Below are 15,236 nucleotides of genomic sequence, written 5' to 3' on the forward strand. Positions count from 1 at the left end.
ATTCGACAGGTTACACTTCAAAATACTTGTTTGTAATAGTAATTTTGTATTTCGTGTATTCGACATACAAGCTTTACTGAATTTTAAGCTATCGAAAGCACGATAGTACGTGCTTGTATCGAGGAAAATATCGGTAACGTGTGACTTGGCAACACGAGGAGTCCGTGAACACGTTTAACGAATTCGAAGAGTAAGAGGATGGCCTTATTTAATAATTATAAATAATAACATAATAAAAATAATAAATAATAACAAAGAACAGTCAATAAATGCCGATCAACGCACGGACGAGCCGTACATGAGAAGGTTTGCCGGCATCAGCGGACAACTTCATATTGGAACCCGCCCCGACAAAGCAAATGAGATTTCAATAAGTAATCAGGCTTTAAGCGATTCTGCGCACAATTAGCCTCGCTGGTCGAAAATACTTCACTGATATCACTTGAGCCTATTTGATTAGGCACCGACTATAATATAAGGTATATTAAGCTAGAACACATAACCGATAGAGCAAGCAGCTCAGCACTTGTAGGCTGGGTTGTTGTTCTAAATGGCTGTTGTAACACCAATATTATCTTATAGGATACGCTATGTTGCCGAGTCTTGTAGCATACATAATGTCCGACGGGGCGTCTGCTAGCTCACGCTGTGGAAAAGCCGAGGGCATCTAAGGTACTTGTTCAAATTTCAGTGCTAATTATGTTCGTGATAAAGTATCTGACTTGACTGGAGGAAAACTGTCTAATACAGGAGTAAAAACAAAATTCTATAATCTTGCTTTTATATCAACCCCTCGCCCGGCAAGACACTCCCAGGGATTTTCGGAATTTAACCGGTTTGTTAGCGTTCCGACCAGAATTACCTCGCTGACATTTTTAAATCCACAATATCTAATGCTAAATAGAACTAGAACGGCTTCCATGACGGATGGTTACGACGATCACAAAAAATCGTTCTCGGCTTTGATTTGTCTCGACCTTCCAACTAGATAAGGTGAACGAATGTCAGCGAGGTGACATTATCTTAATTTGGAAACTACTTCAGTATTTCATTTCATCGTGCTTTTACATTATAGATAATAATGTGCTGTGTTGACAGGCGTAATGATGACTCCACTCCTATGACCTTCCGTCCTAGGCTTCGTCACCGTTTCGATACGTTCTGTACAATAGCACCATACGATATGCTCAATAATGCACAGGCAGATGCATATAGCCCGATTAGGTTGGCGTTAAGTTCGTGATGGCAGTGAATTGGTGGAATCGTTTCAAGTTTTAAATCAGAAGCTTGCGCAAGGCATTACGCCCTTGATATGAGAAGGGGCACCTGTAGCAGGCCGAAAGCCTAGATATACAGTTACCTGTTTCTTTCCACGTCGTCCGTCACTCACGTATATAAAAAACGCTTAATAGGTCATGACAGGGATTGTGACGATGCATACGCACTGAATAACTCGTGTGGGTAAACCCAATTATATGACCGAGTACAACTTTCAGCCAGTTATTTGAACGGACGCATGTTTAAAAGCAGTTAGCTTACGTTTTACGGAGGCACAAGGTCGAAACTTCTAGATTGGAATATAGCGTATAGTATAGGAAAATCGTAGGAGCATATAGTTCATTATGTGTTTGACTTAGGTTGCTTTGAGACTCCTGAATGAATTCGGTAGTTGGCCAACAGAATTCGCGTAAAGGAAACAAGTTAGGGACTCAGAAGGGTTCCTTGCGGACGGCTGGCTGTCGCAGTTAATTTTTTCCGGGCAAGAATGGTATACTCCAACACGTACTGTATGAAATGGCATAAAAACTTTCATCGAGCCGATTAGTTCTGGGTCAACTTCGACGTATGGTTAGATGTATGCAAGTTTTTAGGGTGTACTAAAAGTCGAAAAAAGTAGAAAATGTAGGCACGTCAGTTTTTGTTAATATGACTTTCAGTTATATTGCGTTTCTAAAATCTGAGAAGTTATTGACTCTGCCCTGCAGGAAAATAGTGTATCTACGTTTCAGCGCCTATGTATCAATGATTTTCATAATTAGGCTAACATATGAGCTGTTTAAGAAACCTGGGTAGAAAGGGACCCAGACTCGATATATATAAATACGAGCCCTGGAGAGCTAGCCGGTGTTTTAATTGTCAAATATATCTTCTCATAAAATCTTCAGATTCTATGCTTAATATGAGATTCATACATCTTACGCTTTCGCGAGCAATCTCTTGCGATTCGCGTTTACAAGAGTCGAGCTGTGCTGAGTTTATAAGAATTTGCAACAAATTATATGCATATATGTCACACCACTGGTGTCCACGCACACTCTATGACAGTGGCGCAAAAGAGACTTCGTCTCTCCATGGACTATTCACGATCAGAGTACGTTCCTATGACCCTGGGTCCTAAACTTCGTCACAACCGCCGCTACCGTTTCGATACGTTCTGTACGATAACACTACAGGATATGCTCCATAATGCGCAGGAGGGTACATATAGCCCGATTAGCTTGATGTTAAGCTCGTGGTGGCAGTGAATTGGCGTCGTAGAAGTCGAACCTTCTGCAGAGGGATCGGGAGTAGCGAATGGGCTAGAAATTTCCCGCTAGCAAACTAGTGGGCTCAGCAGCCCCAATTACCAACGACTTTCGTCTGATATGGTATGAGTTAGTTTATCTATAGATCAGGACAGGAAATGATTCCTACCTGCCCGACGTTAGCTTGCAGGACACGTTGTATTAAACTGAGCTGTGTCCACGGCCATCTCCAGCATTGTAAATGTACTAGGCCAAAGTTTCGACATTTCGCTTCGTGTACTATATGTGCTCGCCAACTAACGCCATGCTATGCCTCGCTTATGGGCGGAGTCGCTGGTTGCCCTACAGTGCTAGTTTCGGAGCGTGCGGACCTCTTTCGGTAGGCTTGTCGGAGCTGTTCGTGCTCCACACTCCTCGTCTCTGGAGACTCTATATCTGACATTGCTGGAGCCACTTTGATGCTTTCAAACCTAGACTCACGCAGACCGTCGTTGAACGCAGTCCGATCCGCACAGATGGTAGACGGTCGCAAAGCAACGCTCGCTATGGTGTGGCGCAGTGGACTTCTTTTGCTTCTGGCAGGGCTTCTAAACTACGTTGACGGCCAATGTAAGTGCACCTCACAGGGTCTTAAGTAATATTGATGAATAATGAGCACTGAAGCCTAAGTTCGCGATTTGGCTTAGCCTTCATGGAACCCTTCCGTAACTCAAATATATGCTCTGAAGAAAACAAGTGAAAAATCCCGATGTTACCTCGTGCTATTGATCGTCACTCCCATGTAAATCTATGGACAAAATCGTTACTAAACCGATACATTTTCTCGGCATAGGATCATAGGACCCGAAGGACCTCTATTATGAGCATTACAGCGTTGTTTACGCATGCCTATTGCAAATCGTTCGTACAAAGATACACTACACTTTTGAAGGAAACTTCAGAAAAACTAGAGGAAAATTAGAGAACGTGTACGATCTTCGCTAATGTATGCATATGACTGCTTTGGACATCTTTCTGGACGAATGTGGAAAAACCATTCCACAGTCGTCGCTCAGATACTACTACTACCCTCTTATGACAATTATAACTGTGTATGTTTATTTGTGCAGCTGACTTCTATCGAGATCGATTCTATTCGCGTATACGATGTCATACATGTGAAGCTGATTTTAGCAATACGCGGTTAGTTTAACTTCGCAATTACCCTAGTTACCCCTGTATTAGTGTTTACATTGTAGCTTAGATACAATCAATACAATGGTGATGTGTAACTATATGCAGAGTGGGCTAAAAGCTTCCTATCGGCTCCAAGTCGTTCGACAGTTCGAGAGTTTTTACTTGACATTTTTCAACTTTTTACCTCTTTACCCTACTCGTTTTTTTCTCTTAGTTTCCGTATGGATGTATCATACAAAGTTTCAAATAGCTAAGTGACGTCTTTGTCGACTCGCATGAAATGTTTGCTTCACTCTGTATTATAAAATTTACGTATGATAGAAATATACAAACCAAAATTTCTTGGCTAGAATTTTATATTGAGACATATTTTATGTAAATATACAACGAGGGTTGCAGGTTAATGTGTTTTTCAGTTGCCAGTATTTCTTTCAAAATGGTTCGTGATGTGCTTTTTACTGTCTCTCTATTGATTTTTACTATTTTTCCTGTGCACACAGGTACCGGGCGGATGACCCGTGCCTTATCGGAGATCGCGGCAAACTAGCTGACGGTAGTCGAGACATCGCGTTGTGCAGTCGCAATGTACGCTTCTGTAAGGCAGGTGCTTGAAAATTCGAGCCAAAAACATATAAATTGGGTTCTAACAAATACTATATATCAATTGCTATCTAGTAACTGATGACGGCGCAGAAATAGCGATTTTCGCCTATTCAATTCATTAGTACATCGAGTGATCTAAGTGCAATGAGAACGACTGTATTTTCTAGATCTAGGCTAAGCCGACTTCGTTTTATGCTGGGAGCCAGCCGCCTGAAATACTGCTAAACAAAAACACTATCAGAAAATCGTAAACCTAAAAGCGTTTATTTAGTCTTGAAATCAGGCGTGTACGTATTTCGCAGTCGAAAGGCTCAGCCGTTCGAAATAATAAATGTTGGATTAAGACAGGGGATGTAAGATTCAAGCTATGCATTTTACAGGGCGGGCAAAAGCCTATTGATTGTTTGGGAAGAGGTCGGTTAACATTGACCACACCCATACAATCCCACGAGAATCTCGTCTCATGTACATAGATGTAAAGATCCGACCTGCAATTATGCACCACATGGTACCATGGATCAAGTAAATAGAAAAAGTGATATGTCTACACACCAAGAATTCTACTGCACATACGTTATGCATATAGGTTTTTCGGTAAGTTTTCGCTGTATGTCGCTGTCAGGCTGAAGTTTCTAGGCAGCTAGGATTGCTCGTCACGTTCCAGCGGAGCTGTGCGGAAGAGTGCACGCACTCCTGCTCAACAAAGGGTTTCGGCATTGTTCGTGAGACCTGCATCTACTGCTGCACGAGTGATCCGTCATGTTCCGAGAATCCAGAAAAGCGTCGTATTAATTACGCAAGACCCAACAGAACCCATGTGAGCTATCGGCGGACGAGTTCAAACAGCTCGGCCTCGTCCGCTGCGACAGCGAGATCAGTGTCCAATTGGGTACTATCGTTGAGAGAGATTCGTGGCACTGATTATACTGGCGTTGTAAGTGTGGCCCTCCTGGCAGCTATAGGAAGCCTCCTACTTCGTTATTAATGTCAATTTCTATGGCTTAACGTCTATGGACGACTCCTGCAAAAGCGCGGTGATTGAAGTTCTGGGCACGGTAGAATCGGCTGGTAGGTGCTGAGATTCAAGCATGAACTATATATATAGTTACGATTGTGCAAAGTACCACTTGGTTAACGTTATGTATCCGTTCGTCAAAAAACATTGTCCAGGAAAAATAATCCCATTAACGTATTATTGTTTATTTATTAGCTATTTTATTGTCTGAACGTGTCCGTAGAATGACTGTTTTTCTTTTCTAGGTAGAATCATAGCATCAAGAATCTGTCTCGAGCAAAAAATCGTATCTGGACTTTAGCAAAAAAAAAAAACCTATGGCACAGTATGATAACTATATGCCACGACAATCATTTGCCGGCGCTTAATTTCGAATCTGCAATAGCCAAATGTTCATGGTTGTCATGACAACGTATTGAAAAGGACGTGCATTGGTCATGCTACTTCGAAAATTCTACGCTATGACGACGTGAAGAATAGGCTTTGAACGGAGATAACGGAGGCGAACACCTAGTACTGTAGATGAAATCGAACATCAGAGAAACGTCTAGTTACTCTAGCATATAAATACTACTAAAATGAACCCATAGTCAGAATGACAACGTTCATAGAATCGTATTGTGTGTATGACATATTTATTAGTTTAAAGCAGGAAAAGTTTGCGCCGTATAGCCTGACAAGGCTAAACGCCAAATCGACTATATCTTTTTACATTATTGACACCTGGCCACAGATTACTTCAGCCCAACTACTTGAACATCGGAAAAATAAATTTTTTGGAATCAACCAATTTCCTATGATTATATTGTCATTCAATATACGTGCATGCTTCTGCAAGGCTTCCCTCCTATATGTGGACAGGTTATCTATAGACTAAGCTGACCATACATCCACACGCTTCCGCTAGAACGTGTAAAGCACAGCTCTGCGTTAGGCCATGTACGACACAGCTTTTAACTACCGTTCCCTTGCTTTTCAATTTTTCGACATCGACAGCCGTTTCGTTACCACGTATGCTCTGGGATAGACCAAACCCGTTGTTAGCTGATTGTTTCTCGTGGTATACGAGCGATAGCCAGCTAACTAAACTCACATAAGCTAAACGTCGAGTGTTGTTTCTCTACCTATGGCCAATGTGCATGGATGTTGTTCTTGATTGCCGGGGAATTGTGACTAATCCAAGATTTTCGTCGTCGAGCAGAGGCCTGCGGGTGAGGCTAACGAAGCCCCAAGACTTGCAAACTTCCCCGTGGATTTACTGATTCGGCCAGCGGAATCAGCACGAGACTCGCACCGCCGCTTGCAAAGTCGGCATAGAAAAAAAACACTGAAAGCAGCGCTAGCTTCCTAACAACTGAAAGGTAACTGGCCTTTCTGCTAGACCCTAGGAGAGAAGGCCACTCTGGGGAAAAAGGTGAAAAAATATTAACATTATGGACTCTTCGGAGCCGGGCATAGAAGTCGGTTAATAGGTAACAGATATATAGAATGGGCCTGAAGACTGGGTGGACCAAAGGTTGACTTATAGTGCACAAAGTGTACAATTAGCGCTTTCCAGTTGATACGTTTCTTGTTTTACTGCAAGCCTATTCTCATTTCAACTGTGAACCATTTCCGTTTGTCTAATTGTGTAACTTGTGTACTATAAGTCAGTTTTTGGTCCACCCGGTATATGCAACTCCTCAGGGTGTGCCATAGGACAGTATTGCCGTACCGTAAGTCCATCGATGCCTTGAAGTCTTCGTATAGTTATATGGGCTCAACGTTGAATGCTACAGATAGCGATGCTTCTGACAAACGCATATAGTGAAAATAAGCTTCTAAAGGTAGAATCGATGAGATTTGTGTGAATCGATTAGTCTACATAATGTTTGTCGTCTGCACTACTGTATACTACATAAACTACTACGTAACAAACTCAAGCTAGGGCACGTGATGTCGTCCATGTTGGACATGCGGCACGGGCACACATTATTTCGTGCTACAGTCTTGCCACCAAATGTAATTATAGGGGCAATTGTGTAGTCAAGTGAGACTAGACAGTTTATGTGAGATACCTGAGAGTTTAACTGAAGTTTACAGATCAATACTGTAACTTCTAAGCGTATATATTATTAGTAACTTGGTTTGCAGTCGGCCAGCTTGTTTTCCTCCCGAGATCATTATGAGTATTATAACTTATCACTGCTTTTCACATTTTGATTACTGCTTCTTACCGTAACTCCAATTATAGGAAACGAACGTGCATCTGTAGTGATATAGTGTGAGTATTGTGATGCCTGTTTAGGTAATCCCGTAGAAATATGTCGTGAGGAACATCTAGCAGTACATTTGTACGTGCTCTAGGATAGACGTGCAATGCAACAGCCGATTCGTGCTCCGCAAAACCGAACGAGGCTGGAGTTTTACGAGCTGTACGCGACAGCTGAGCAGTCGATCTTTGTTATTTCCATAGTCAGAAACATATGTTCGAATCACCTGGAGTGCCATTTAAAGGCTACGAAGCCGGTCGCGCACCTTACGGCTTCATTAGTAGTAAGATTTAAGTTCGGTCCACAGCAGGAAGCAGGGAAGCATTCCAGAGCAAATCAAGGAAAATGGTTTCTAGCTGTTATTGTTTATATACAAACCGCATCGATATCGACTATGTTAGCACCATGACAATTGATTGCAAACATATTAGGCCAAAATTGACCTAAAATAACCTCGAGAGTTAATTATAAATCGTAACAGAAATCAGAATACGTTACGGTTTTCCCGTTCCATGTCGATTTTCCCGCTGATATACCTGAAAAGACGACTTAGAGCTAATTTGTGGCTAGCTTAATTTCGTATCCTGATATCGTACATTCTACAGAATTAGATAAACCATTTTGTACTGTATGGCGTTTGATCAGTTGCCGATTGGCCGCTTTTACCTTCCAGCTAACTTCAGTAGTAATGTTTTTTATCCGCTAAATGTGTCGACTGTGAGCGGGACCAGGTTAAGCGGCATCTCTGTAAGTAGAACCTGCTGTTAAACTTATTATTTATCCAAATTCAACGCTGAGCCACCTCTGATGAGCTCCTATGTTGCCGTGGTTTCTATGGAAATTGTGCGACAACTGCTTCACTAGAAATAATAAGAGTCGTTAGAAAGAAAAAGAAGAACGTATGAGAAACAAACCGGCGTGCGTCTCCGAAGAGTAAGCTGCCAATGACGACGGATCAAAACTTCCGTTTGAACCACTTTAATTACTAACCAACACTTGACAAAAGATAGATACATTACTAATTTCTTATCAACGATTGTCACTTAATTGGTAAACTAACATTCTCATATAATTGAACGAGCAAGTAAAACAAAAGGATAGGTCGAATTAATAATCTAGCCAACATATGAAGCTAGCATCTTCGCTTTATTTTCGTCGTATCGGTGCAATCGCACTTGCTACCGTCAATTTCTATTCCAATAAGTCGTTTTTTTTCAATGTTTCCAGATATTACTTTGCTCCGTTTATAAGTAAAACAAAAAAAAAAAACAATTCATTATTTCGAAATTTACGCAATTCTGCTGAACGACAGGCGACGTATTGTTTCCGTGATTGGATGAGAAATGTCTTCACCCGATTTCTAGCTTTGTTCCAGCTCGTTCCAATTACAGATATCCACATCGCACACTCTTCTACGAAAATAGCTCCCGCCATTCTATGCAAGTGCCTATTAGTTTCGTAGATGCGAACATAGACAGAAGTAAAAACTTGCAGTTGTAGTCGATATCCGCTCTCCCTCTTCTTTCGAAGCCTTGTCACGAAGTTGATAACAGGCTTCTGCTATCTTGTTTACTCCATGGAGCCACTAGCGACTGTTTTCGTTACGTCCATGAGCATCTGGGGTCTCAACTGAATTGCCCTGGCCGGTGTTATCACCGGTCAATCTCGTCGTTCAGGACCTCAGTGGGCGGCCTTAGTGTCGGCAAGAGTGACAAAAGCGGCAGCTGCTTTGAAGCGATAAGAATGAAAGAAGCTTCTGTTCTTCAGTACTTGCCGTCCGTTAGCTGCCAATCAGTCGCGTCGGACGCGTGAAAACCCTTCTGCGGCGCCTGGACGGCACACCACCAACGAACCAACAAGCAGGTTCTCACAGCAGTGTCATGGGGTATGCTCCTGCCATGGTCCTTTAACACTGTTGGCGTCTATGTGCTTTATCAGGATGAATGTCAGCGGATAGCAAGGTACAGAGGGTCCAGGCTCTAGAACAAGCACGGAAATCGGTCACAGTAACGTCAGGAGCGGTGGAGGCGGCAGCAGCAGCGACCGCAGGCCGTAAGGACAAGCTGCGTGTGCAATCCGACGTATCGAAAATGCGCTGCTATCACAAACCGCCCGAGCAAGCGCCGCCTGGAACAGCCGTCACCAACACATCAGGGAAAAAACACATTCTACTGCTACTACTGACGCCGAGCTGCTCTCTGCTATCACTGCCATCTAGGTAGGTCTGCCATCGCCTGCTACAAACGAAATCTACCGGTCGATTCTGCTATCTGAGCTTGAGAGATGAGAAGAAAGGTCGGCTAGCGAAAAGTGACGCAAGAAACAGTCCGAGCTGTTCTGTGATGTCGCCGATAGGCTTTTAGCCAGCGAAGTCTAGCGTAAACGAAAGGTCCATGTAAACCGTCTGTAGAGATAAAAAATGGATAGGTACTGGCTTTGAAACAACGACGCTGAACGTTACGCGTTACAGCATCAAAGCCCGTGAAACAAGGCCGGCGAAAGTAGTCGAGCTAAATGTGCGAACCGGTAACAGCTGCTGATTCTGCGAAGATTTTAGCGTGAATGTTGTCAAGGGCCATTTCCAGATCTATGTATAGGGACCTGTCTGTGAATAGCCTTTTGCATGAGAGGCGAAGATCGCCTAATTGCAGTGTCTTAATAATTGGCTTATCGTATCAGATACACATGGCCGAAATCTAATGTGGTTATACATAGAATAAAATCGCAGATTATTTAGTCACCTCTTCTTCATGAAGCTGTATATTGACTATAGATATTCTTTCATTACAAGTGAGCATAAATAATGAAAAAAAAATTTTTCAAATCAGCAAACATTGGTCGAGCGCATGTAATAAAGCTACATTATTAAAATATCGGTAACAACCTAATAATAAATAAAAATAGCAGTAAATGGCTAACGTAGAGAGGGAGAACATTGTATTACAGTAAATAAAACGACTATAGAGAATCGATTATTGCAAAAACAGTAATTCGAACCTATATCGATGAACTCGCTGAGAAAAATTATTGTTTTAGAGTTCAACTGTATTTTTTCTGGTTCTGATTATTACTAATATTTCTAGAGGTAAGCTTCATCATTCAGAGATTTCGAAGCTCAAACGCATCAACAATTAAACAAACAACGGACGGCTATTCTATACTGTTGCCCTATAATTTAGACCTATATATAAACATATATTGTATCAATTAGAGATCATTGCAGTATCCATGTTTTTCCCGCTGACGCGTCAACGGTATCTTGATATTCTATCAAGCGAAAAGTTGTAATAAGGCTTCATAAAAAAAAATTAGGCTTATGCATACAATGTTACTTATATATTTGACACGATCTGAGCAAGATTATAGTTTTCATTTATCATCATAAAAATAGCTAGCAATTTTTCTGAGATGAAAAAATTGCCACACCCTAAAAACGGGCGCTGTTAAGTGTTAGTTAGTATTTTGCTAGTATTTAGTTATCGTATTTAGATGCAACAGCTGGGCGAGCATTTTTCTCTCAAGAACTTAACGGAACAAGAAATTTCGATCTCGAACAGGAGCTCAAAAAAAATTGAGGCTAATATCTGATTTATCAGAGAGACCTAGCGCAACAAGAGCGCACATCAATCTCTTTTGTAACGAGAAAGGTCAGTGTCCACTTCGTAGCCAAATTCCCCATACTGGTCCTGATTGGTCCTGAATGAGTACCTTAGATTACACTAGAAATTCAATAAGTTTCTAGTCGCTATCAGCTACTAGGTGTCACATCGTATTGCTTCAGCTTTTACCGAACACAAAGTGCCTGCATGTCACCCGTATAGTCGCCAAGCCAACGTAATAACACATTGATCTGTGGCGCACTATAGGCATATGTCGTTTAATCATGCGGTGCGATACCGCAAGCTCGTAACCGAACATCCATGTGACCAAAGGACCCATGATCCCCTTGGAATTCACAAAGACACGAAAGGCTCGCACTTCGCTGCGCGACAATGTCGAGCATATAAGTTGCTTCTCTTGAATATTCCCCCCTGTCACAAGTCACTGCTAGTCGCTGTGTCAGTCATTTTCTGAAGTAGCTTTTAAAGCAAAGCCGGCGAGTGGAAATTTTCAGTGGCGCTAGTCTCGCTAGAAGTTCTTAGGATCACGGGGCTATGGTCGCTGCTGTTGCAGGTCTACCGTTATTTTTATGCCCCTTCACTCGACATTTTATATCTTTACATCCAACCCAACGTTACGTCGCTCCTGATCGGCGCACATTTCCTTTGTAATAACGGTTTTGGTTGAACAAGCTTCGTGAGCAAAATGTGCTCGGTGTTACAGCGACCGAGTGGCTTTTTGTGTCTTGGTCATTGAGTGAGTGCTTCATCGTATGTGGGTTACAGGCTTAATTCCTTATCGATCCTGGCGTAACTACTGCGTGACGTTACGCAAACGGAAACGTTATTCCTGGACTCTTTTGTCTGAAGCACATACTGCAGTGCGAGAGCAGCGGAACGGATGGCGCCAAACGAGCGATTCAAGCTGCGTCCGTGCTCCAAAGGTTCGCGCTGGTGATAACTTAAAAGAAACTAATGTTCTACCAATATGGAATCGATGGTAGTGCGATAAGAATGCAGACGAAACGATGCGCAATGTATGACTCTACAATACAACATTGTATACGTGGCTATTCTACTTAGCACGCTCTGTGCGTGACCCTCGTATATACCGACCGACGGGCCAACGTAATCAGGCTAGTTATCACAGACGAAAAGCCACGCAATAGGCAAATGCTCGTGAAATAACCCAATTGCGGAAAAATCAACATCCATGGTTCGAACACAACAGCCCACTAACCTATCTCTTGAGTTCTTGCAGTACTAGCAACAGTGGCCACTGCACCTTCTGTAGAGCGCCAACCTAGCCACGAGCAAGAGGCATAAAGACACGACAACGAGTCTGTCTCTGACAATACAGACTCAGAAAGAAAAAAAGGAGCGCCCTACGGGACCTCTACCGGGTTCGGTTTTGAGGGTTTTGACCCAGAAAGCACCTGCGACCAGAAGCTAAAGTAAGCGGGGCAACCGCCCCAGGAGGGGGAAACGAAGGCGCCAACACCGCAAGCGTTTGCTGAAAGTGCCTGTCTCTGCCTTCCCGTAACGCTTTTCGTGTGCATGTGCGTTATAAATATGTGGGAATGCCCAAATGCATGGGTGTATCCACACGCTCAGCATCAAGCGGTTTTTACCGGCGGCTGGAACTTCAGTGTCGACGGTAAACAGTCGGCGGTTGGTAGCAGCGTTCAATAATTCAGCCTCTGGGAACAGTAACGGCTGGAGTAGCATTGTGCGTTGTGTAAAAGAGCGGCCACGGTTTCTAGTAGTGCTTGTCGTGGTGTTGTCTACCTTCGCGCGTGTTCATCAGACTCGAGGATGGGAAGGGAAGAGCACTAGCTCAATGGCTAAAACAGCTCGGCTGCCCTACCGATTCCAGGGTCGCTGGGTAAACAGCTCTCAGGGGAGTCATAGCCGCCGGCTTAGCGGCGACGCCGCCGACGATCATGGGTATTGCTGGCGCCCGCACCACCGTGGTGGCAGCATCAAGAAGCCACACTACATGGTGCTCGAATACTTGCCTTTTCGGTCGCTTGCACAAGTGTTTGAGAGGGCCCATAGACATTGGCACTGGTCTTTCTTCGGTGACGCATTGCCAGCGTCCGGCTAGAACACTAGCGTTGACTTCGCGCCGTACTAGTTTTTTCGGTGTTTCCATTTCGTATGTGAACAAGCTACGAAAGCGAGGAATACAGCCGCTGGATGAGGCCAGTTGGGAAACAGGGCAGAGGAACATGCAGAGGAGGGAGAAAAAATACCATAAAGCCCTTTGTCGGAACACGATGAGGGGAACAAAGTGATTCTGTTGGTGGCTTCTGCTCGAGACCACCGTTGCGGCAAGAGCCGTTAGAATGGCGAGAATATTTAAACGCTACAAGGTTTCTGTGCGGTAGGTTTGTGGATCTCGCTGCCTCAAACATTCCCCACATTAAGATGATTGCGATGCTTTCAAAGGGAATAGGTATAAACCGTCGGCTAGACAGCCCAGGACAACAGCAGAAGCGTACCTGTGGAATCTGTATGTGCTGTTAGATATGCGTTAAATTCGAAGAGAGCTTACATGTGCAAGGATAAGTTTTCTCAATGAATGTAAAGCACGGCAGGTGTGGCGGTGTCCAGAAGTGGTTCAAAGGAGGATGCGATACTATGTCTATTAGTCTATCACTAGGTGGATAAGCTGTAAACATTACGCTCAATGCTGTTCTATTATTTTATTCAGAATTATTTAGCGGGTCAGAAAACTCAAACTACTTCTAAACCATATAGGCTAGGATAACCTTAGTTTGGTAGATGTTGGACGTGGTCACCTTAATTGTTTGCATATTCAAGCCAGCGTCCTGAAAGCGTCCTAAAAGCTGTGCAGTTATAATCTGCATTACTACATTTGATCTCGCTATCGGTGGCTGGTTTGAGAGAATCGACAGAACGATATAGCACGCTAGATATTGCCATCCTTAAAACATGGAGTTGTTACAAATCACATGGATTTAAATTTCAACTATATGGGGGCGAAGCCATCCCTCCACTCTGTGAATATGGGGATCGATCTAATTCGTGGTCGAAGCGTGGCGATGAGATTGCGCATTGGGGACGGGTAACAACACTGGCTGTTATGGATTGCCGCGTCATAAGTGCATAAGCTATAGCCAGTAATTAACTGTTGTTTGGCTGAAGGTGTCCATTAACGGTGTTTTTCCAATTACAAACGAATTTTGCCGCAAGCATTCTCACTAAGAGAGGAACAAAAAATTGATCATTAAAAATTAATTTTTAGCTCTAAACCAAATCAGATATTACGATAACGATTCCCATGTGAGCTCAGCTTAATGTAGTTCAGCTCTTAAGGCACGTATTCTTCCCCGATTCAGTTGTACGCCAATACGTACGATATGACACTGACCTATATTTTGGACACTAATAAATGGCCGAATACAAAAGAATTCTAAGGATCCACTATGCTTGAACAAATGAGTAGTGTATAAGGCCAGGGGTGTAATTGAAGATAATCACTATCAACAGTCATACTATTATGACTGATCTTTAATAATCAGTGGTCATTTGCATCAGTCCTAAAGCCGTTTACGTACTTCTATTGAAGTGTTCTGAATTTTACTAACAGAAGCTACAAACATCTTAAAATACCACATTACAGGCTATAAACAAGAAAACTGAACTAATATAGTTAACACCTATTGACTTTTATGGTACCGATGTCCCATGCCATGACGGGCCTGTTAATTATGACTAATACTTCAGAGACTCGTTAGATTCAAAGACGCTATTAGTAGAGTCCTTGAATGGCGGTAAACGCCTTGTCCACCAGAGCAGAAATGTTATGTAGTGTAAAGTTGGTCTAGCGGTTTGAAGTTGAATTGACTGAAGCTAATTTTTCTATTTGAAGTTTCTTTCTCGGCCTGGAGCGCCTTACAGCTGGACTCATTCGACATTACCACGAAAGCTATAGCCATTTTTCTTCAAGAAAGTATCAATCGCATAATCAATAGAAACGAAGCTACTGAATTTGCCAAGCAGTTTGCAGAAATCAATGCAATCTCTCTTAAAGGCAATG

The 15,236-nt window shown here is 42.8% G+C and overlaps 1 protein-coding gene across 1 annotated transcript; it reads left to right on the forward strand.

The window, feature by feature from the left end:
• The first annotated feature begins 2,921 nt into the window (after positions 1-2,921).
• LOC111272652 (uncharacterized) lies at positions 2,922-6,119 on the forward strand. The gene is made up of 4 exons (XM_022854234.2): positions 2,922-3,134; positions 3,635-3,707; positions 4,202-4,286; positions 4,927-6,119. Exons 1-4 carry the CDS (start codon positions 2,984-2,986, stop codon positions 5,287-5,289), a joined length of 672 nt encoding a protein of 223 aa, XP_022709969.1. The 5' UTR covers positions 2,922-2,983; the 3' UTR covers positions 5,290-6,119.
• Positions 6,120-15,236: the final 9,117 nt, after the last annotated feature.

The sequence above is a fragment of the Varroa jacobsoni genome, unplaced genomic scaffold (genome assembly GCF_002532875.2).
Source record: "Varroa jacobsoni isolate VJ856 unplaced genomic scaffold, vjacob_1.0 contig02861, whole genome shotgun sequence".
NCBI classification, from domain to species: Eukaryota; Metazoa; Arthropoda; class Arachnida; order Mesostigmata; family Varroidae; genus Varroa; species Varroa jacobsoni.

Coding starts and splice junctions, on each gene's coding strand:
- LOC111272652 (XM_022854234.2), top strand. CDS start 2,984: ATGCTTTCAAACCTAGACTCACGCAGACCGTCGTTGAACGCAGTCCGA. Junction 3,708..4,201: donor GCTGATTTTAGCAATACGCG/GTTAGTTTAACT, acceptor CTGTGCACACAG/GTACCGGGCGGATGACCCGT. Junction 4,287..4,926: donor TCGCGTTGTGCAGTCGCAAT/GTACGCTTCTGT, acceptor TGTCGCTGTCAG/GCTGAAGTTTCTAGGCAGCT.